Consider the following 23640-nt stretch of genomic DNA (forward strand, 5'->3'; position numbering starts at 1 on the left):
CGATTCAATCATTTTTATTAATAAAAATATAATTCATGTATTTAATAAAAAATTTTTGATCTTCGTTCATTTATAAATATATTTTATAAAACATAACAATTACTTATTTAGTTAATTAAGTATACTTATAATAAAACTGTAATTACAGTGAGATTTATGAAAGTTATATTGGAGAATGATTTTGGGTATTACTTGCATAAAAAGTAAAATAAAATAAAATAAACCGAGAAGCAGCAGCGGGAGTGGGAAAAAGCGAAGCTGCAAGACAGTAGCTCTTACAAAACTGGTTTCTTCCTCCTTCTTCGTTCTTCTTCATAGCAAGCAAGAGGAATCTTTTTGTTCACACTATATAAAAGTATTTTAATCTTCGCTCTCGTCAACCACTATCACTGCAAATAACAATAACAATTAAGATGTTGATTCAGATTCCTCGCTTCACAAACTCCCTCAGAAACCCCTTCGATGTCGACCAAGCCTACATCCATCGCAAAACCCTACTCCACAATCAAAATCCTCGCAAGTAATCATAATAATCATCATCATCATCATCCATAATTTTTTTTATTTTTATTTTCAATTTTTTCCTACTTTGTGTTTGGTTGCCGAGAAAGTAAGCACAATAAAGAGAAAATTAAAAACTGTAGTGCATTTCTGTTATTTTGATTACTTTTATTTTTTCCGTTTATTTTGTTCTCATGTAGTTCTGCGAACTCGCTTGATGAATCGGTACTTGCACGGAAGATCGTGGTTGGATGGGAAGAAGGTAATGAATGGTTGTAATCCAATTGTAGGAAAAATAAAATAAAATTGTGTAGTTAGTGTTAACATGTTTCTCGTTTTGGTGAATTGGTGAAGCAGCTTCGTGGGAAGTGAGGCAGGCGTACAAGCAGTTTATAGGAGCAGTGGTGGAGCTGACTGATGGCGAAATGCGCTCTGAGGAGTTCCATGAAGTGGCGCTGACCGTGTACCGCCATTTCGGCAGGCCGATGGAGGATGAGGATTATCTTGATAGAATTATTGCGGATAAGAAGTGAGTATTTGTTTTAGTGACTTATAAGAAGTGAGTATCGATTGCCTTTTGAAGGTTTGAATGATATTATAGAATGCAGAGGCCACATAATAGTCTGACTTCTATGTATTTGATTGATTATTAGTTAAGTTTTGAATGTGGAGAACATGGAGCATTTGTGCAAGAACTTTAAATTGTTGGTGCGTGGCATTTGTTTTTGCCTTTTTGGCAGGTTAGAATTGCAAAAGCTTGTTGGTCATGCTATTGCCGATACAAAGTTGAGGCATGTTGCGTCTCTAGCACAGAATCTTCTGAACTTGCAGCCTAGCAATAAACGCCCTGCCTTGTCTTCGGAAAGAAATCTGGATGATAATGAGGATTTGGAATTCGGGGCTGATTTTGTTTTCCAAGCACCAACGCGTTTTTTGGTTGATGTATCATTTGATAATGTAGATATGATGGATTTCAGGAGCACACTTCCTGTATCATTTCATGAAGAACAATATGCTCTTACTATTCCAACAGATCAGTCTGTTGATGCAGAAAAGTTCAACTTGACTTGGTTAAGAGAAGCATGTGATAAAATAGCTAGGAATTCTAATTCTCAGATATCCCGAGATGAATTAGCAATGGCCATCTGTAGGGTTCTTAATTCAGAAAAGCCTGGTGAAGAGGTATTTCTTGTTTTCAATGTTCTTTAATAGGTATATAATTCCAACAAAAAAGTTCACTGCAACTTTGAAATTTACTCTTTTTTCCGTGCTTTGCAGATAGCAGGAGATCTGTTAGATCTGGCTGGTGATAGTGCATTTGAAACTGTGCAAAATCTTCTATTGGTGAGGATTTCCTATCCACCCCTCTTATTCCATAAAAAGTTAATAGTAACTTTTTGTGAACTTTGCCTTCTCTGCTTATAGTCAAAGAATTATTGATTTATATTATGCGCCAAGTTTGGCTTTGAATATTCTACATACCTTTTTTGTTGTTGTTTGAGTTACACTTTTGTGTTGGTTGTTGAGCTTCACTTTATGATTTATTTCACGATTGACTACCTCATGACAGTCTAGTTACTTTTTTATTTTTTATTTATTTCACTTTGAGATTTATATATCTATTTTAATGGATTTTTATTTTAATCATGTGTCATTCATCCAACAATTTGCAGCATCGAAAGGAGATTGTTGATTCAATTAATCATGGCTTGTCAGTATTGAAGTCTGATAAAAATGCTCCAAATTCTCAGTCTCGTATGCCTAGTTATGGGACGCAGGTATTTCTGTATTCTCTATGATTGATCTATACTTTTCACTTTCATATTACGAAATGCGCATATATATGCTGTCAATATATAAGCTACTGCCTGTTTTCTAGGTTATCGTTCAAACAGAGTCAGAAAAGCAAATTGACAAGCTTCGGCGCAAGGAGGAAAAGCGAAACAGAAGGGGAATAGAATATGGCGGTGATGGTGACTTATCTGCATCTGACTTCTCGTCTTTACTACAAGCAAGTGAGAGGAAGAATTTATTTGATGATTTGATTGGTTCTGGGGATAAGTCCCAGTCAATAGCCGTAACTGCTCTTCCTGAAGGAACTGCGAGAAAGCATTTTAAAGGGTATGAAGAGGTTACCATTCCTCCTAAACCAACAGCGCCAATGAAACCTGGAGAAAAGCTGGTAATTCTCTTAAATTATTACCTGTGGATACCATCATTTAATGTGAGATGATGATATGGGCATTAGAGGATGAGATCATTGGTGCTTAATTGATATTTGAAATGGGTGACATGATTGACGTGTTGCCACTTTTTTAGGTTTGGATACTGGAAATTGATACCATGCCACATTTTGAACATTAAAACATATAGTTTGCATATTTTATATCCTTTGCACATCATCTATCTTCTATAAGTCTCTAACTGAAATATTGGCAAAATGCATGGCTATTGTCTCTGCCATCCCCTAAGATAGTAAGTAATGGTTTTTTGAATAGGGGTTATGTTTAAATCTATCTTTTATAATTATGCGTTTTCCAGATTGAGATAAGGGAGTTAGATGACTTTGCTCAAGCTGCGTTCCGTGGTTACAAAACGCTAAACCGTATCCAGAGCAGAATATTTCAAACTGTTTATGGCACTAATGAGAATATACTGGTGGGTTATTTCTATTCTGGTTTTCAGACATAATTGATATTGATTGGAGAGGTGTTTCATTAATACTAAAGAAACACTGTCACTTATATAATGAAGTGATTATCATGTACTTACAGGTGTGTGCTCCCACAGGAGCTGGGAAAACTAACATAGCCATGATTTCAATTCTACATGAGGTGAATAAGCAGATTTTTATTTGCTCTTTTCCTGAATATGATTTATTCGTTTCATATGAAATTGATGTTTTATATTTATTTCTCCCCCTCTATTGCTTCATGAGACAAAGAATGATGTGGATGTACTAGCTGTTAATTTGTAGATTCCAACTTTCTTTGTCCTAAACTTGTATACATGTAGTTTATTTTTCTATTGTGATACACCTTTCTAGTAATTTTTTCTGGGGTAGATGTTGAAGATTTATATTTTAGCATTTTGAAGTTGACATCAATTTGGCTTTGAAAATAGGTCACATTCAGATAAGCAATATAACAGTGAACTAACATGCTAATTAAGATTAATTGTAATAGAAGTTACTACTAATAATTTTGTTTAAGGATGGAATAGATGTCAAAATTCAAGGTATTAGGACCTTTATTAATGTTAAAAAAAGAAAGACAAAAAATTAATGACAACTTTAGAATGTTAGGACTAAAAATAGTCTTCATTTTTTATCTAAAATAAGAACTTATTTACTAAAGAACCATTTTCCATTATGAATGACTTGTATGCAGATCGGACAGCATTTTAGGGATGGTTACTTGCACAAAGATGAATTTAAGATAGTTTATGTGGCTCCAATGAAGGTATTTTGATGTTTGTGTTCCTCTGCTTTTCTATTTTTCTTATAAACATTTTTTTTCTTTTATTCCCTGCCTTTTGTAAGGTTTCTAAGTTCATATTATTGTCCTTCTAGGCTTTGGCTGCGGAAGTCACATCAGCATTTAGCCAACGTCTATCTCCTTTGAATATGGTTGTCAGGGAGCTAACTGGAGATATGCAGCTTTCTAAGAATGAACTTGAAGAAACTCAGGTTTCTTTATATGAAAATTACAAAATTAGCATTTCCTTTCTAGCTTGCAAACTAAAGTTTTCTGCATTGTTTGATTCAGATGATAGTGACAACCCCTGAGAAATGGGATGTCATTACTCGCAAGAGTAGTGACATGTCACTCTCTATGCTGGTAAAGCTCTTGATCATCGATGAAGTGCACCTACTCAATGATGATAGAGGTCCTGTAATAGAGGCCCTAGTTGCTAGGACCCTACGGCAGGTAAATCTTTTATGATTAGACATGATTGGTTTTGGTTAATCTGATATTGAACAAATAGGTTGACGTCTCTCACTGCATCCACTTGGATTTTTATGGCCCTAATTTTAATTTTTTATCGAGTTTTGATCAAAGATTTTCCCCCTCCCTTTGTTGTGCTGGTTAAGGGAAAAATGTAATTGTGTATGCAAGCTGAAGGGCAGAAAAATGAGGAAGCTGTGTCTTTATATGATATGCCAATCTGTGTATGGTGCTATTTGCATTACTTGGTGCTGCCACTGTAACTGTTATATATATATATATATATATATGTTTCTTTGGCATCTTTGATGATTGTTGGATGTGCCTTGCAACTCTAGACCAAATTTTATGACTAGGTTTGTTGGTTTTGATAGTAGAAAAGAGGCAAAGTTTTTGTGGCACTATGCAGTTGTTACCACTATTTGGTTGGATCGTAGTGCACACACTTTCAATGACAGATTTTCTGACAAGCATGTTTTATGCGATAGGATTCGAAGGCTAGCATCTGTTTAGTGTAAAGCTCATTATCTTTATAGGGGACTTCCCTTCTCAGACATGTTGAGAGATTTGGAAGCTATGTTTTTCAGATAAATCTATTTTTTTGTTTTGTCCTGATGATAATTTATGTTCTAACTGTATACTTTCTTCTATCCTTGTGATATCAGGTGGAGTCAACTCAAACAATGATACGCATTGTGGGCCTTTCTGCCACTCTTCCCAATTACCTGGAGGTGTCTGGTCCAAACAATATATAGTTATATAGTTGTTTTTATTACCTCCATTGACCTTTACATTCTGCATATTAAAGTATTTGCAACCTTACCTGCATGTCTTGACTACTCATTCTTGGCAGGTTGCTCAATTTCTTAGAGTAAATGCAGATACAGGTCTTTTCTTCTTTGATTCTAGTTATCGTCCAGTGCCTCTTGCACAACAGTATATTGGAATTAGTGAGCCAAATTTCGCAGCTCGAAATGAATTGTTGAATGATATATGTTATAAGAAGGTATCTTTCCATTTCTGTTATTTTCATAATGTAATAAATCTTCCATTGATGACTAATTTCCTAGTTCTGGCTCTGTTCTTTGCTAAAGGTTGTTGATTCTATCAGGCAAGGTCATCAGGCAATGGTATTTGTCCATTCACGGAAAGACACTACAAAGACTGCTGAGAAGCTGGTTTGTCATTTTGGAAGTTTATATATTTATGCTTCTATATTTGAAGTCCTGTCCTAGTATTGTAGTGTTTGTTGAGAACGTTGTTACTCGACAAAATTCGCTGATTTATTATTTGTCAGGAACTGGTCACTCATAAATTGGGGTTTGATGTAAGTTGTTGAGATGAGCTGAGAAATGGTTAAAGGTTACCCTTGTGTAACCATCTTTTATTTCTCACCGCATTACTAGGTTTTGGCTCTTATAAAGAGATAGAGATCGTCTGGTAGTCCTCAGCTTGGTGTTTTATCTTTTACTTTTATGTGTGTGTGTGTGAGAGATTTTTACCTCTTGGTACTCTGTTTAATGATGTTTCTTTCTTCTTTTTTTTTTTTTTTGATAAAAGGAGGATATTATTAAGAATTAGAGATGAATGATACTGAAATATGGGAAGTACTAATGCTATGATAAATGATACATGCGCCATGTTGCATAATTTTTCGTTCACCACTTTTATTCTTCTCTTGGTCATTCTTTCAATTAGGACTTCCATTATGATCATGAATTTAAAGATAGAGAAGCTGGTGATCTGCAATCCTTTTCGGTTATCTTCAAGACTTCTTTTCCAACCAATTTTGTTAGAAGATTTAGATTCCGATTCTGATGGTGTCTTCTTTTACACACCTTTCTTTTAGTTTTTCAGAATGTACAACTAAATATGATAGAGAATAGAGATAACTATCGGATTATAGTTTGTCTCTACTATGAAAACATATTACTCGAGAAAGTGGACTAGTTATTTCTTATTATTTGAGTATGAGCATATCTTTTGTGGTTCTCTTCATTACTTCCATTTGGACTTTGTGAATACTTATGGCTATTTACTTTTGTACTTATTATTGTATTTTTATCTGTCCCATGCTTTGCTTCTGGTTTCATCATATCTTTGGCAGGTTGAGCTTGCTCGGAGGAGTGAGGATTTGGAACTCTTTGGAAATGATACTCATCCACAGTTTAACTTAATGAAGGTGATAAGAATGAATATATCTGTATTTTCAGTGAATTCTATGCTTCTTCTAAGCTGATAGTTTTTTCATCTTATGCATTTCAGAAGGAAGTAATTAAATCCAGAAACAGAAATCTTGTTGAACTTTTTGAATATGGCATGGGTGTTCATCATGCTGGGATGTTACGTGCAGATAGAGGGCTTACTGAGCGGCTTTTCTCTGAGGGTCTCCTGAAGGTATAGATTATTCCCCTCTCTCTCTCTCTCTCTCTCTCTCTCTCTCCTGATTAGTCTTTTATAAGTTGCATGTATTTTAATGTTAAGTATGCAATATGCTGCTTTAGGTACTTGTCTGTACAGCAACATTGGCATGGGGTGTCAATCTTCCTGCTCACACAGTTGTCATTAAGGTTTGCCGTGCTGATTACCATGTCTCTTATTTGTTTTGTTTATATAAATATTACAAGGATAATTAAATTCTTTCCTATCGCTCTTATCCCTCCAACTATGGATTCAATACCTTGATACTATCTTTGTTTTCCAACTATACTAATTTCCAATAAAGTGTTTTCAGTTTCAATCTATAGTTTTTTTTTTTTAAAAAAAAAAAAAATATAGCCGGTAGCATTATTTCTATTTTTAGTATGCCTTTGCCCTAGGAGGAGGTTTTGGGACAAAATATTAGTGCTGATATATCATATTAAATAATTTTATTTTGCTAATAAGTTTGTGGTTAGATATGGACCGTATCCACTGTACTGTGCACCCAAAGCTTAGTTTTTCCCCCTTTTTTTTTTACCTTCTTTATATTCAAGGGCTTCAGTATCAAATTAGCATGTTCTACAAGGTTATCGGTGGTCTGATGTTATTATGGTCTTGTAAATGATTTGAATAATGTTCTCCAGGGTACCCAATTGTATGATCCAAAAGCTGGTGGGTGGCGAGATCTGGGTATGCTTGATGTTATGCAGGTAGGACATGGACCTGTCAGTTTTAAGGACGTATAGGTGCTTTTTTCACGACTTTCGCTTTATAATTAGATAAAGTTATATTTTCATGACATGTTGCTTTTAGATATTTGGCCGAGCTGGCAGACCTCAGTTTGACAAAAGTGGTGAAGGTATCATAATTACATCTCATGATAAACTAGCTTATTATCTGCGACTGCTGACAAGTCAACTCCCTATAGAAAGCCAGGTAATAATAAGGAAAACGATGGGGAAGTTATATTCAGGATCAGCACAATATTAATATATTTGGCATCGTGTTGACTGTTGAGTGACTTGTTTGATCATTTGCAGTTCATTAGCTCCTTGAAAGATAATTTGAATGCAGAGGTGGCATTGGGTACTGTAACTAATGTCAAAGAAGCCTGTGCATGGCTTGGCTATACCTATCTCTTCATACGGATGAGGATGAATCCATTGGCATATGGTATAGGATGGGATGAGGTACCTAACCACAAACTTACCTTTTATTGAACCACTTTTCTACAGTATGTTTGATTATAGATCAGATAGGGTAGATATAACATTAAGAGGTAGATGAGGGTTAAATTGTGTTCTACATTTTCCCAAGTATTTCATTTGTGGTCTCTCGCTTACCATTCTGAGAAAATATTTTGTTGATTGTCTCCATACATTCAGAGGGTTTCTTTCTTTATTTTTGTGATAATCTGTATATGTTGTCTATAACTCATTTGGTTTCTTGGTCTTCTATGCTTTAGGTGATGGCAGATCCTGGCTTAACGTCTAAGCAAAGATCTTTTGTAATTGATGCTGCACGTGCACTCGATAAAGCTAAAATGATGCGGTTTGATGAGAAAAGTGGCAATTTTTACTGTACTGAGCTTGGTCGCATTGCAAGCCATTTTTACATACAATATTCCAGTGTTGAAACATATAATGAAATGTTGAGACGCCACATGAGTGACAGTGAGGTTAGTTTTATTGATTTTGATCTAGTTTCACACAAAGTCTTAGTCTCTGTTAAAGATTTCTGCTCATTCTTTTTATATCCTATTTTGAAGGGTTTTCTTTGCCCTTAATTTTGCTTTTGAAAGGGCTATGATTTTAGTTTTTTCTGTGTTCTGCCCATGGCTGTTCCAACAGCTTCCATATGTGGAGAAATTTGGCAGCCTTGCTGCATTCTTAGTTTTGATAAAGTCCTAATATTTTTTTGGTTTAATTTTCGATGCTTTCTTGCAAGCTTGTCTAGACATTTCGGGTCCAAATAGCATTCCCCCCTTCTTTTCTCTTTTCTCTTTTTATTCTCTTCAAATAATTATGTGATTTTGTCTTCTCATGTTCTTTTGACCTATTGTCACTCTAGGTGATTAGCATGGTTGCACATTCATCTGAATTTGAGAATATTGTTGTTCGAGAAGAAGAACAGAATGAGCTAGAGATGTTGGTTCGCTCATCATGTCCATTAGAAGTTAGGGGTGGTCCTTCCAATAAACATGGAAAGATATCCATTTTGATTCAGGTTGGTCTTAAGCTGTTGCCTTCGTAATCCTGTTGGGATAAACCTAGTGATTGCATGAATATTATATGTTTTTTTTTCACCCCCATTTTTTTTTTTTTTGCAGTTGTATATATCTCGAGGGTCTATAGATTCTTTTTCTTTGGTATCTGATGCTGCATACATAAGTGCAAGCTTAGCTCGTATAATGCGGGCTTTATTTGAGATTTGTCTGCGAAGGGGCTGGTGTGAAATGTCTTTGTTTATGTTGGAATATTGCAAAGCTGTGGATCGCCAAGTTTGGCCACACCAACATCCTCTTAGACAGTTTGATAAGGACATTTCTGGAGAGGTTTTTTCCCTTGATTATTATTAATTATTATCTTCACCATATCTGTTAGCTGTATTTCATACTGGTGTGTGATGCAGGGTATTCATTTCTTTCTTTCTTTCTTTTTTTTTCTCTAGATATTGCGGAAGCTCGAAGAACGTGGGGCTGACCTAGATCGCCTGTTGGAGATGGAGGAAAAAGACATTGGGGCGTTAATTCGTTATGCACCTGGAGGAAAAGTATGTAACTTTCAATATGGATTGTGTTCTGAGTATTTCTTTTAGATGTGGGTTAAGATGTTCAATAAATGTCGATTATTTTTTTCGTAACCCTGTCCATTTTAGTTGGTCAAGCAATACCTGGGGTATTTTCCATCAATTCAGTTATCAGCGACAGTCAGTCCGATAACTAGAACTGTTCTGAAGGTATTTACAGAATGAACTCAATTTTCCAGGCTATTCAGATTGCAAATTTCTTCATTACATGATATAGCTTTGATATCTCATTATACACAGGTTGATTTGGTGATAATGCCTGTTTTCATTTGGAAAGATCGTTTTCATGGTACTGCTCAACGCTGGTGGATTTTGGTAGAGGTGAATTGATTTTCATATGAATAAATCATTTTACAAATTGCTTGGTTTTTGTTATAATCTGACCACTTTTAATTGCATGATCCTTTGTGGAATTCATCTTGATTTGCAAAAGTACATAAATGAGTTGTTTAAGTGCATAAATGTGACTCGTTTGTGCTATGAAAGACTTCACATATCATGTCAAGGGTAAATTTATTGAAGTAAATAGAAATAAGTACAAGGAAGTTGGACTGCTAGAGGATAAAGATCCCAGTTATTTAATAATGATAACAAAAAAGTGGGAAAGAGAAGATATTAATGGGGCGAAATTGCGAAAATTTCTCATCCCAGAATCTTGATATAATGACCACATTTTTTATGCCATATGTAAGCCAATGCATAGTGTTATTTTTATCTTTATTCAGAGACTAAGAAACTCCACAAGTTGCAAACATGCTTATGCCATGTCAAAATGGTGTCCATTAACTAGGCTAGGTATTTATTTTGAGTTCCTACAAATACTCCTACTGGAATTTTTGCTTTTGATAGTGTCTTAATGGCATTGGTTGTTCTGTATAGTCCACTCTTCCTAGCAGAATAAGGGTTAGCTGTTTTTTGTAATTTTTTATATATTAGTATGCATTCAGCTTTTTATCAGATTTTTAGAATGGTTAGAATTATTTATTTTAAATCCTTGAGTTGCCCAAAAGCCACATATTTGAGCCATCTCTCATTGGTTTTTATTCTAACTAGATTGATAGCATAAGCATTTAGATTATGGTATAGGAGATGTGAAATGTGTGTCTGCCCCACATGTTATAGCATGCCAAGTAGCCCCCNNNACTTTCCTTCACTGTGCCCATATTTGAACCACACCCGCCACAGTATTACATTCATGCTATTTCTGATTCTTGGCTTCAAGCAGAAGCATTCTACACTATTACTTTTCATAATTTACCATTGCCAGAGGTATGATGCTTCACCCTTTTTTCTTTTAGATTTCAATTGCTATTGTATGGCATCTGGCTCCTGGCCATTGGTCAAGCCGTATCTCACAATTAATCTTATATTTTTCTCAGGCTAGGACTTCTCACACTGAACTCCTTGATTTAAAACCTCTTCCTGTGTCTTCCCTAGGCAATGTTGCTTATGAAGCGTTATATAGATTTTCACATTTTAATCCTATACAAACACAGGTTGGTTCATTTGCTTTCCTACAATTCTTTTTAGCTTTTGCACTGTGGGTTTATATTTTTTTTGGGTGACTGACTGCGGGTTTATATGTTTAAAGTGTAAGCAAGTTATGAATAATTTTATAGTGACTTTACTGGCCTTGTGCAGATTTTTCATGTCTTGTATCACACGGACAATAATGTTCTATTAGGAGCTCCAACTGGAAGTGGTAAAACTATATCTGCTGAGCTTGCTATGCTTCATCTTTTCAACACGCAGCCTGATATGAAGGTTTGTACATGAATTTACTAATGCAGTGTGCAATATAGTATGCCTAGGAACAAAAATTATGGAAGGAAAATAAGATGTATATTTTGCATTTTATTTGAAGTTAGTAATGCTAGCTCTTATACAGGCTGGGAACCTAGATTTTACCTCTTGGATTCTGTGTATATATAATTTTCTACTTGACAAATGGGTTACATTATTAACTAAACAAAAAATGTATTTGGATATAAGGTACTTTAATTTAAGGATATAAAGATTTTGTCAAGTGGACAGTTATGCAAAGTCAGAGGTAGTACTTAATTATGCTGATGAACTGTGTTAAAATAGAATAAATTTCTTAATAAATTCNNATAACTATATCTTAATCTTTTGCCTACCCGGAAATATTTTATGAAGTGTGTATGTGTAAGAGCTAGGGACCACAAATATTAGGATTAGGTAGTCACAACAGCATAATAAACTGTGTATGTAAGAATGGAAATATAGAATTTTGAGAAGAGAGAGTCGAAGAGAGTAAAAGAGTGAATGATAAGAAACAGAGGGGCTGGAAGTTATCAGGGTGATACTCTCCGGTCTCTGATGTATTAATGGAAGAGCCAAATACTGAAAAGTAGAGAACAAGGTAGCATTAGAGACGCTACCACTCTCCTAAGGTCCTGTCCTGCCTAAAACCTTCCTCCTCCTATTGATTCCCTTCACCCCCTTTATATTCATTCTCAATTCTCTCTCCTATAACTGAATTCATCCCTCACTCATGCCCTCCCCGCTAACTTTTCTGGCTGTCATATTTGTTGCATCAGCTGGTCCCACTTTCTTTTCATTTCAACTATCGTTTTTTTCATCCTTCTACAGTAATTAAAGGGGAAAGGAGTTGTTTCACCCATCTCTTCTCTAACTAAATTATTTTTCCCTCATTCTTCTTTCTGTCCTCTCTTGGTAACAATATGCTAAAGCATGCTTTGAACTTATTTCAGGTTATTTATATAGCACCTTTGAAGGCTATTGTCAGGGAAAGAATGGGTGATTGGCAAAGGCGTCTTGTCTCTCAGCTAGGGAAAAAGATGGTATTATTTGTTGATTTAATTAGATATAAAGCTTAATGTATGGGTTGGTGGTAATGATGTCAAACTTGTTCTCAGGTTGAAATGACAGGAGACTATACACCAGATTTGATGGCCCTTTTGTCTGCAGATATCATCATATCTACCCCTGAAAAATGGGATGGTATCAGTCGTAATTGGCATACACGCAGCTATGTCACAAAGGTACATTCATAATGTCAGTGTATGCATGGGTGTGTTTAATATTATATGTTTTTACCAGTCAAATAGTGAGGTTTTCTACTTCATTGTTGAATCTGAGTGCACTGATCAATAGGTTGGACTCATGATATTGGATGAGATTCACTTATTGGGAGCTGATCGTGGACCCATACTTGAGGTATTTTCTTATAAACTAGGATATCCTACTGACTGTGCCTCACTTGTTCATTTAATTTCTAGGTAGAACTCCTGTAGGGTGCTGATGTAGCTCCCTTGAGGCTCAAACTGTTGGCTGATACTTTGACAGCCATAACCATTGATTACGAATATCCATAAATTGCACTATCTTGGGGAAATTAATTTATTGCATTCATATTGTAATTTGTTGCTGTAATCATGCACTTTTAAGTATATGATACGTAAAGCATTTTCTGTATTCTATTTTGAATAAGAGTTATAAACTTTCTTCAGCTTTCATGTTTCTTGTCATGCTTCACTTGCTTGTTAAATTTATATTCAATATTGATGTAGAAGTCCTTGCATGCTGGATTTACTGCTAAAAGATAGTGCGAGATCATTATTTTTTCTTAAGATGTGTCACTCAATTTTTAGAACAAAGGAAGGGGTAAAAAGTTAGCAAAGGATAACGGAGAATAGCAACTAGTTTGATGTCATATGTGGAGTGATGGAGAAAGGAGATGTGTCTACTATCATTTTTTTTTTTTTGGCATATCTTGAATTGTCAAGTTTTAAACTCTTCAAGTGTGCAATCAATGCTATTATTTAATGCATATGCTTGGAGTTGTATATGGAATGCAGAATGAGTTATATGGTGTTCTGCTGATGATTGCCTTGTTAAGCGTCGGGATTGACAAGTTTTGATCTCATTTACCTGGATATTTTATCATTTGCTATACCCGCACAACAACTTACATTTTACTATTATTGACTTTCCCTGAATATTAATATTATAGCTAATTCCCCCGTATTGTAGCTCACCTTTGTTATTTCTGTTTCTAGGTTATTGTTTCTAGGATGAGATACATATCATCACAAACAGAGCGAGCAATAAGATTTGTTGGCCTCTCTACAGCTCTAGCAAATGCTGGGTAAGTTTACCTGCATTTTTCTCCACATTTATGAATTTCCCCTCCATAAAAAGAAATTATTTGGCTAAGTATGAGACCCCAACCTCGCAAGATTTGGGGCGTATAGATGCATGAAGCTTTATCCCCATGTTACTTGAAAACTTATTTTTAAATTTATTCTATTTAGAAAAATGGTTTCATTTTACTTTTCAGTTGTACAAACATTTTCTAGATGTACTTTTGGTCCCAATCCATGTTACATGTTTTTTATTTGGTCCCTTTACTTCTTGAGAGCTTCACAGCAAGCATGGATGAACTGAACCATTACTTATATACACAAGTGATTTATTAAACCATAAATGTACGTTAACCTTCCATAGAAATTGTTAGTTTTTTAAAGTTCATTATGCTTCTCCATATTTTGAAAAACTACATCCGTTTGTTCAATCAATTTATAATCCCTTTTCCCTCTGTATGTAGTGATCTAGCTGATTGGTTAGGCGTTGAGGAGACTGGCCTCTTCAATTTCAAGCCAAGTGTGAGACCTGTACCTCTGGAGGTTCATATCCAGGCAAGTGGATATGTTTTTTCATGATGATGGTGGCATTTCATGTCCACTTCCGTGTCTGTTTGTTTTTAGTTGTTTCCATTATATTAAGGGTGTGGCTGGTAGTAGAAGATTTGGCACTGAAGGAAGAATGCAAATCAATCCTACCTGTTTTTTTCTAGCTGCCATACCATGATATCCTTGCAATAAAATTTTTGGTGTTCTCATTGTAGGGCTATCCTGGAAAGTATTATTGCCCAAGGATGAACAGTATGAATAAACCAGCGTATGCAGCAATATGCACACATTCACCTGCTAAACCTGTTCTTATATTTGTCTCTTCACGACGCCAGACAAGGCTGACTGCACTGGACCTAATTCAGGTTCAGATTGAATCTTTTTCAGGAAATTGTATTTATTACATTATGGTTTTCTGTTACTGATCTGTCTTCTCCATGGATGAAGTTTGCTGCCTCAGACGAGCATCCAAGGCAGTTCCTTGATATGCCAGAAGATGCACTGCAGATGGTTCTGTCCCAAGTCTCTGACCAAAACCTGAGGCATACTTTACAATTTGGTATTGGGTTACACCATGCAGGCCTGAATGACAAAGACAGATCATTGGTTGAGGAACTTTTTGCAAACAACAAGATTCAGGCACTTATTTCTTACTTTATGACTTGAATTGGGCACTTTCTTGATCTTAATGGAAAAAAATAAGATAAAAAATGAAAAGTAAAAATTATCCCCTAACTGATTAGTTGTATAACGTCAATGCAGATACTGGTTTGTACCAGCACATTGGCTTGGGGTGTGAATCTTCCAGCTCATCTAGTGATTATCAAGGTGATGTAGTTTCAGTCTGTTACATTTTGGTGGCAGTCATTTATTTCAAGAGCAGGAACATAGCAAGTAGAAAGGAACTTCCTTTCTTGTTTTGACCATACTCTTGCATTATCTCTGCTGTCCTTTTATACCTTGGTGAATTTAATAGCCAAGTTCAATACATTTGATATCTGCTCTCTGTGTGTTGGGTCAACAAGAAGGAATAAAATTTTTGGTCCCTTCTTTGTTCCTTTAAAAGGCTGAGAAAATATCCATCTTTCTTATTTGGGGCAGACTAGTAAATGGAACAAAAGGTGAATCAAACAGACATTATCGTCAAATATTTATTTGTTAATTTATTAGTACTTTATTTCTTTCACAGGGTACAGAATACTATGATGGAAAATCAAAGAGGTATGTAGATTTTCCAATCACTGATATCTTGCAAATGATGGGTCGTGCTGGAAGGCCTCAGTTTGATCAGCATGGGAAAGCAGTGATTCTTGTTCATGAACCAAAGAAGAGCTTCTATAAAAAGGTCAAAATGGTGATTGATGATTACGATTTTCTTATAACTGAATAGCCTGAGCCTACTATGCTGAGAATTATATTGTTTTCTCTTCATTGTTGCAGTTCTTGTATGAACCTTTTCCAGTTGAAAGTAGTCTGAGGGAGCACCTGCATGATCACCTCAATGCTGAAATTATTTCTGGAACCATTTGCAATAAACAAGATGCAGTGCACTACCTTACATGGACTTACTTATTCCGTAGACTGGTTAGCGTTTTTAGTGCATCAGTAATAGTAAAATAGAAAATAGGGAAAAGCATAAAATAGTGTTTTTTTCAGCTTCCATTTATGGATACTTGCATTCCATGCAATTCTTTAATATATAAGCATCTTGCACAGCCATCATCCATCATGAAAATAAAATTTGTTTCCTTATTATTATTAAAAGTTCTGCATATCATGAGAAAATGAAAATTATGTCTCATCTGAACCGGCACAGAAACTGAGTGGTAAAGAAGCTTACTGGAAAAGAGAATGGCCAGTGAACGTCGTGTGATGTGTTTGCATATTTGATTTAATTATTAATCGTGTGTCATATATGTCATTATTTTGTTTTATTTCACGAATCACAATTGCAACAATTTATATTTGAGCAAAATCCAGCAAAAGAATTATTACATGTTGTGGAGGCGAGAATGATGTTTAGGTAAAGATAGGATTAGAAATGAATGCATTAAATAGAAAGTTGGGACGGCACCAGATGTGGAAAAGCTAGTAGGTGGTTTGGTTATGTGGTGGTCATCTATAGAAAGTCCACTGTGGAGACTTTTATATTATTATATTAGATATAAAACCATTTGTATGGCTCGTACCTGATAGCTTAATCATATGTACATATCGATTATTTCCTTAACTTTGGGCTGCCATGGTTGTTGGTCTAAGTCACTATTTCATGGCTGAGTGTTTGATTTTTAGATCCAGAACTATTCATATGCCTCTATAGAACAAGCTTAAACGTTCTACCATTTCACTAAATAATAATAAATAAATAAATAAAGAAGAGAGTAAAATTTCAGCACAAGGCACAAAAATGAACCTGTGCAAATGCTTCAAGTCCAAAAAGGGGCCCTTTGTGTCAAGGGATGTGTTAGATATAGAATCATTCATGTTCTTCTACCTAACAGTTGAAACTTTTAGCAAAGATAGTTCATGACATTCATGTCATAGATTTTCCATTTTGCAGCCAATTTGTCTAGAACACTTTTGGTTCTCCGTGTATAAATATTACAGAGAATACATTGATCTCAACTATGACTAATCTTAGTAACCATTGTTAACAGATGGTTAATCCTGCTTACTATGGATTGGAGAATGCCGACCCTGAATTTATCAGTTCATATCTGTCTAGGTAATGTCCTGGAATGCCAAACATTTCTGAATTTTTTTAGAGAATGATGTTGCTGTTCGTAGCAATTTTGACCAGTGGTGTCATTTTGGCAGTCTAGTACAGAGTACATTTGAGGACTTGGAAGACAGTGGATGCATAAAAATGAATGAAGACACTGTAGAATCAATGATGTTGGGTTCAATAGCATCTCAGTATTACCTAAGCTACATGACAGTATCAATGTTTGGTTCAAACATAGGTCCTGATACATCACTTGAAGTAAGAATTAATTTTTCTTTAGTTTCTCTTGTCTTTTTTATGTCTTCATCATTTGAATTATCCTTTTTTTGTTATTTGAAATAACCTTTAATCTGAGACTAATTTGTGTGTACAAAGAACAGTCTCTCAACCTGATATTGAATACTACAAGAACAAATTCCTCAATTTTAGGGATTGGTATTGATATTTGTAGAATTGAGTAATTTATGTCCAATTCTTATCACATATGGTATCAACTGTATCATTGTAAGTCAAATCATTTTTTTTATTGTATAGGTGTTTTTGCACGTCTTATCTGCTGCTTCCGAATTTGATGAACTCCCTGTGCGTCATAATGAGGTGATTGCTTTACCCTTCGTATTACACTCAAAGTCAACGTATTCCAAAATAATAAATGCTGAAGCATACATTCACTATGCCTTGCACTTTAGAGATTTGAATATCTCTGTAGACTGAACTATTGCCTTTCCTCTTATATAACTTGATCCATTTCATGTTAAGCCAAAATTGATCTTGCTCCTAAATCAAATTCATTCAATCAAATTATGTCACAGGAAAAATACAATGAAGGACTGTCTCAGAAAGTTAAATATCCAGTGGATAACAACCGTTTGGATGACCCCCATGTCAAAGCAAATCTTCTATTTCAGGTTAGTCATGTCATTCAAATTTTATCTTGATAATTTTTTAGCCTTTTTGTTTTGGCACTCATGATCATATCCTTTTGGTCTGTGACACAGGCTCATTTCTCTCAGTTGGACTTACCAATTAGTGACTATGTCACGGACTTGAAGTCAGTATTAGATCAGAGTATACGCATAATTCAGGCCATGATTGATATATGTGCAAACAGTGGTTGGCTTTCAAGCTCACTCACTTGCATGCATCTTCTGCAAATGGTCATGCAGGTATTCATTCTATTTCGTTCTTCAGATTGACCTTTATTTTTCCTCTTCAGTTGGATAAATTGAATTCAACTAGCTAAACGCATACCTGCCTATACTTTCCACTCTAGCTTTTTCTAGAATATTTTGATCATAAACATCTCTAAAAGCAAACAATGTGGTAGTGTACATCCTCACTTACAATTGTAGGCACACCAAGCAATAACTGCTACTTAACTTTCATGATATATGTTTATTACAGATGGTATGAGTTCATGAATCATTTCACTATCCCTGGAAAAATGAGGTCCATCATCCACAAATTATACAATTGTAAAGCTTCAGATTATTTTCATATTGCTTTCTGTGGTTAATGGAAGAGAATAATGGGTGATTAACTTTAAATTTGAAGTGAAAGTAAAATGTTCTGGTGTTAATGTTATTGCTAATGCTGTTTAATTTTCTACTCTCATCCTGATTAAGTGGGGTTGAGGAATGAGAAAAGTATTGCATGCAGCATTCCCTTTTCCATCATTTACATTGAAAGTTGTATTGTACTCAAAAATCATACAAGTTTACAGCAATAGAGCATGATACTTTGCTTAATCAGTGGAAGAGACTGATGAATATTTGATTTTATGTTAGAATCGATAGAAATGTTCTTTAGTTTTATAACATTATTTTCTGCATATTTTTGTGGTCTTTTTTCCTAATTGTTAAGATTTTTGCTGCAAGCAACATAACCTTTATAAGAATTCCATTGTTATTTGTTTGTATCAGAGAGAGATTACTTTACATGCATCATATGGTACTCTCCGTTCAGTCCATTGTATCTTCAAATGCTTGTCATCCTTTCATGGTGCAGCTACATATATTTCAATCATAACATTGAACATCATCTCAGGGCATACTTGGAAAGGATAAATTACGCTTTTAATAAAATTGTGGATATATAACTTAGACCTACTCTATAGCTTTCACAATGGGTCTTTGTTTCTCTCTCTCTCCCCCTCCCCCCCCCCTCTTTTTGTGTTTGTGTGTGTTTTGGGGCAGAGTATAATTTTTTTCCCTCTTTATAATTGCACTTTTCTCATTGGTACTTGCTTTCCTAGAGTGGTTCCTTCGATGGTTATGCCCTGTCGCTTATCAAGACAGAAAAAATAGCGCTTTTCTCATACTTTGGGACCTTTTTATAGGGGCTGTGGTTTGAAAAGGACTCTTCCTTATGGATGCTGCCATGCATGAATGCTGATCTAATGCAATCCCTTAGCAGAAGTGGAATTTCCAGTGTACAGGAATTACTAGATATTCCCAAGGCATCCTTGCAAAATGTAACAGGAAGTTTTCCGGCTTCAAGATTGTACCAGGTGAAAAGTCTGAATGAGTTTTATTTTTGTGCTTTATCTATATTGTAATATGTGCTGATGTATAACTTTGTTCTTTTGGAGAGGGAATGTTGAAGAAAGATGAATGAAAACTTGTCAATTTTGCACATGTATAATATTGTGGAAAAAAAATGTGGGTGTTATGTGTGATTGAGATGTTATCATTGTCAATGTGTTTTTTTTTTCTTTTTTGGGATACGTCTCAATGATTTTGTTTTGCTAATAGCGTTATCCATTTCCAAATAGAAGTTGTTAGACAACTTGTAGCTTGCATGACCGATGGAGTTTACCCAGCGTAAGCACAAAACCTTTTTAAACTGGGCTTTGGCTTTGATGATTGTTAATCCTGCTATCATGCGGCTATCCTATTAGTGGCACGAGGGTGTTTGATGCTGGAGCGAGTTATGTATGCCCACATTTCGAAGTCCATGTTTTGGATTTTACATTGTGTCATAACTACTCCTGATAGAGTTGTTCTTTCCTGTAATCATACTTTATTTTGTTTGGCAGGCATGTCATACCCTGTTGTTTATATGTTTTTTTGCTTCCTTTTTATTTATTTATTTATTTATTTTTTACAATCAGGACCTACAGCACTTCCCTCGTGTTAAAATGAAGTTAAAGCTTCAGAAGAAGGAAACTAATGGTGAGAGCTCTGATGCATTGTACATCAGATTGGAGAAGTCCAATTCTAGACGACACTCCTCTCGAGCATTTGTACCTCGATTTCCAAAGGTCTGTCATCCATTTAATTTTCTATGATGATTTGTAGTCAGTCTTCTGTAAATATAATCTTCTACTTCGTTGGTTGCAGATAAAAGAAGAGCAGTGGTGGTTGGTTCTTGGTAATACCTCTACATCTGAGTTATATGCATTGAAGCGAGTGTCTTTTTCTGATCAGTTGGTTACCTTGATGAAGCTGCCTCATACACCATCCAACCTTAAGGTAAAATGTTTTTCCTTCATTCAAACTGTGATTCCACCATCTGCTCTTGTATGCGATGGATGCACTCAATAATATACATAAGATTATAGGCGGAGCTTAGTTAAGACAAGAGGGGGCCGTTTGTTAAAAAAATTAGTAGTATTTTTTCAGAAAATAAAAAATAGTTCAGTTGGCTCAAATACTTTACTATGACTTAAAATATTAAAGTTCAATCTTCATCTCTTACTTTTAATGCACAATAGTTTTTAGTTTTAAACATTTAAACCTTGTTGGATTTGGACTGAATTGAGTGTATTCGCATTTTGCAGCGTTGTATTCAATAAGTAACACTCCTTCTATCTTTGAGTTCAAATATAAAAAATTAAGTATTTTTTATTTATGTAATTTAATATTATTATATATTTTACTTTTTATTTAATTTAATTTTTTATATGATAAAAAATATTAGAATATTCAATAAGTATTGATATTATTGTATTTGTATAAATTGATAAAAAAAATTCAATAAATATTATAAATTTTAATATTTATCCTTCTAATTTCTTTTTTACATATTTTACAGGATATATATTCAAATTTTTATATAAAATAATTATGAAAAATCAAAGAATTGATACATTTTTAAGAGGAAGGCTAATATTCAAGAAGGAGAACATATAATTTTTACAATATTAACCCCTGTAGATAGTTCTTCTACTTTAATGAATCATGAAGAAAGTGAGATACAACCTTCAAATGTTTAAAGAGTTGCATCTGATGAGTTTGACCTTAATTCTTTAGAACGAGACACTGAAATACGGTTTTAAATTTGGCAATGTCACCCAAATTAGAGAGATGAGGTTAGACGAGCTTATCTTAAATGAGGTCCATATAAAAAGCATCTTGACAATTATCTTCTATCTGGCTCCTCCAAAATTTTATTTCAAGCTCCGCCACACTGCATAAGATGGACATGGTGCAGTGCCCACCAGTTATTCTTCGTCCTTGGCTCCTTCCAATATATTAGACCGAATGTTGATGGAAATGGGAAAATGGATAATATAAGAAGTTAAAAGGAAAAAGTTTCTTCCATCTCCATTTTCTACCATACTCTAATAACTTAATATGAATACCTTTGTACTCTTATTTTTTCACCCTCTTCATTTTCCACCACTTACCAAGTGTACCTTGCAAAAAAAGATAGTGAAATACCAGCAATCAAGGTGGTGAGCTTTGCTGCATGCTGTTGCTATCCTTGCTTTGTGCATCTTGGCCCTTCTCCTTCTACCTGATAATTTCTTGTAGTATCAGATTGCAGGGGTATGTCCCTAGTGAATGGGTGAATACACTTGTTAAGATAGGATTAGAAATGAATGCATGAAAGAGAAAGTTGGGCTACTGTCTGATATGAATAAAGATGGTAAAATCTTGTATTAAGCATTTGAACATGAGTTGAGAAGTCCTGGAAAGAATAGATCATAGAAGGTAGTCGAAGCTAAAGGTAGATAGAGACTGTTAGAACTGGAATTAGAAGAGAAAGAATCTTAACTATTATTGTAGGATTATTGGAGAAGTGCCAAGAACCCTGTAAAGAATACTCATCTAAGGAAAGCTTTGAACTCCTCAACTAATGGCAATGCACCCTAACTAAACCCCTTCTCTCGTTATTTATATTCCTTATACTTGTAATTAACTCCTAAGAAATAGACGTGAAACTCAGGTTAAACTATTAAAAGAGATCTACGCCTTAATGCTTATTGCATTGGATGTTTAGCCTTTAAATATTTACAAAAGTTAGCAAATTTGTAGATCATTTTATGAATTTATTTCACTTTGAAGAGACTATCAGGTATGCAACATGGAGTAATGATGTGATAATGTATAAAAGTAAACATTTGCAGTCAATACCTTTATAGTGGTATTTATTCCTAGATACACACTGTCTTGCAGGGTATGAAACTCATATTAGTCTCAGATTGTTACATTGGATTTGAGCAAGAACACTCCATTGAAGGACTTATTGGAGGCCGGCATTAGCAAAACATTAGAAGTTGAGTCATCACTGTCCACTAGCTTTGAACTATGGTATATGTTATTGTTCAAATATACAGTTTCCTTGTTGTAGGGGTGAGGGTAGTTAGGTAATTGTAAAAGGTAAATGTATTTGTTACGATAATGGGATATTTTTTTGGTGCAGCTATGGTGAAGAGGAAAAATAGTAGAGATACAAATTTATTTTGATAGATAGATATTAGATAGATACTTACCTATGAGAATGTGCCATTTTATTTTTATTAATTTTTTGAAGTAAATTTATATACTCCATTTTCTTAACACAAAGTCACAAACAAAAACTTCATCATAGAATTATTCTATTTTTCGCATCCTGCTAATCAATCTGCAATATCCATAGCAGCAGGTTTTTGCAGTTTCTTTGCCTTCGATAATACCATGATGGAGTAACTTTGCTTAATGCTTATTTCGTTTGCAGTCCTCTTTTTTTTCAATGATTGATTTTCTAGAGTTAAACCCCAAAATGGTTCATGAGATTGGTGTCGTGTATTAAAATCGTTTTTGAGATTTCAATTGTACTAATTATATTCCTGAGATTGACAAAAGTGCACTACGTTAGTTTCTGACCCATTTTCCATTAATGACATGATGACATGGCTTGATGACGTGGGTTGTTAGTGACACGTGTCATTACATGGTTTGTCCACGTGTAATGGTATGATGATGTGGTGACTAGTGATGTGGCATGCTGATATGGTTGGTTGTACCACGTGTCACAATGCTATTTGGCCACGTGTCCGTTTGTGCTATGTGTTGCGATAGTATTCGTTTACGTGTAGTCCATTATGTCGTCATTGTAAATGCACCAAATTAGTCATTTATTTTGTATTAAGTGACTCATTTTAGTCTCTGAAATTGAATATTATGTACTAAACTAGTCCTTTTACCAATTTTTTCTCATTTTTTTTAAATTTAAAATTTTCAATATCTTGGATGCCTTAATTTCAATTCTATTTCTTTATATATTGTCTAAATACACGTGCTTTCATAAAAATTTTTAAAATTTTAGTTTTAATTTTATAATTTTTTTTCCATCA

The 23640-nt window shown here is 34.6% G+C and overlaps 2 protein-coding genes across 3 annotated transcripts in view; both read left to right on the plus strand.

Moving 5' to 3' along the window:
- On the plus strand, positions 414-22870 carry LOC107622398 (DExH-box ATP-dependent RNA helicase DExH14; the record flags this gene model as incomplete). The annotated part of the gene is given in 49 exon segments (XM_016324276.2): positions 414-520; positions 702-763; positions 859-1030; positions 1242-1683; positions 1780-1845; positions 2175-2279; positions 2381-2683; positions 3043-3159; positions 3276-3335; positions 3891-3962; positions 4073-4189; positions 4269-4430; positions 5114-5179; positions 5302-5454; positions 5543-5626; positions 6556-6630; positions 6714-6845; positions 6953-7018; positions 7514-7579; positions 7683-7805; positions 7910-8059; positions 8335-8547; positions 8940-9095; positions 9199-9423; positions 9540-9641; positions 9747-9827; positions 9918-9998; positions 10820-10946; positions 11057-11173; positions 11319-11441; positions 12413-12502; positions 12578-12703; positions 12816-12878; positions 13721-13809; positions 14269-14359; positions 14569-14718; positions 14801-14992; positions 15116-15181; positions 15543-15698; positions 15794-15937; positions 17011-17078; positions 17171-17336; positions 17613-17675; positions 17891-17986; positions 18077-18244; positions 19417-19587; positions 20191-20340; positions 20420-20551; positions 22481-22870. Coding segments are annotated over 49 exon segments (6193 nt in total), but the record flags the coding sequence as incomplete, so codon positions are not given.
- Positions 15463-23640, plus strand: part of LOC107621492 (putative ribonuclease H protein At1g65750) — a 21509-nt gene continuing 13331 nt past the window's right edge. For both annotated transcript variants that reach the window (XM_021112915.1, XM_021112916.1), the window contains exon 1: positions 15463-15474. The gene's annotated coding sequence lies outside the window, so the exon portion shown is untranslated. The remainder of the gene's footprint in view (positions 15475-23640) is intronic.

The sequence above is a fragment of the Arachis ipaensis genome, chromosome B10 (assembly GCF_000816755.2).
Source record: "Arachis ipaensis cultivar K30076 chromosome B10, Araip1.1, whole genome shotgun sequence".
Taxonomy (NCBI): Eukaryota; Viridiplantae; Streptophyta; class Magnoliopsida; order Fabales; family Fabaceae; genus Arachis; species Arachis ipaensis.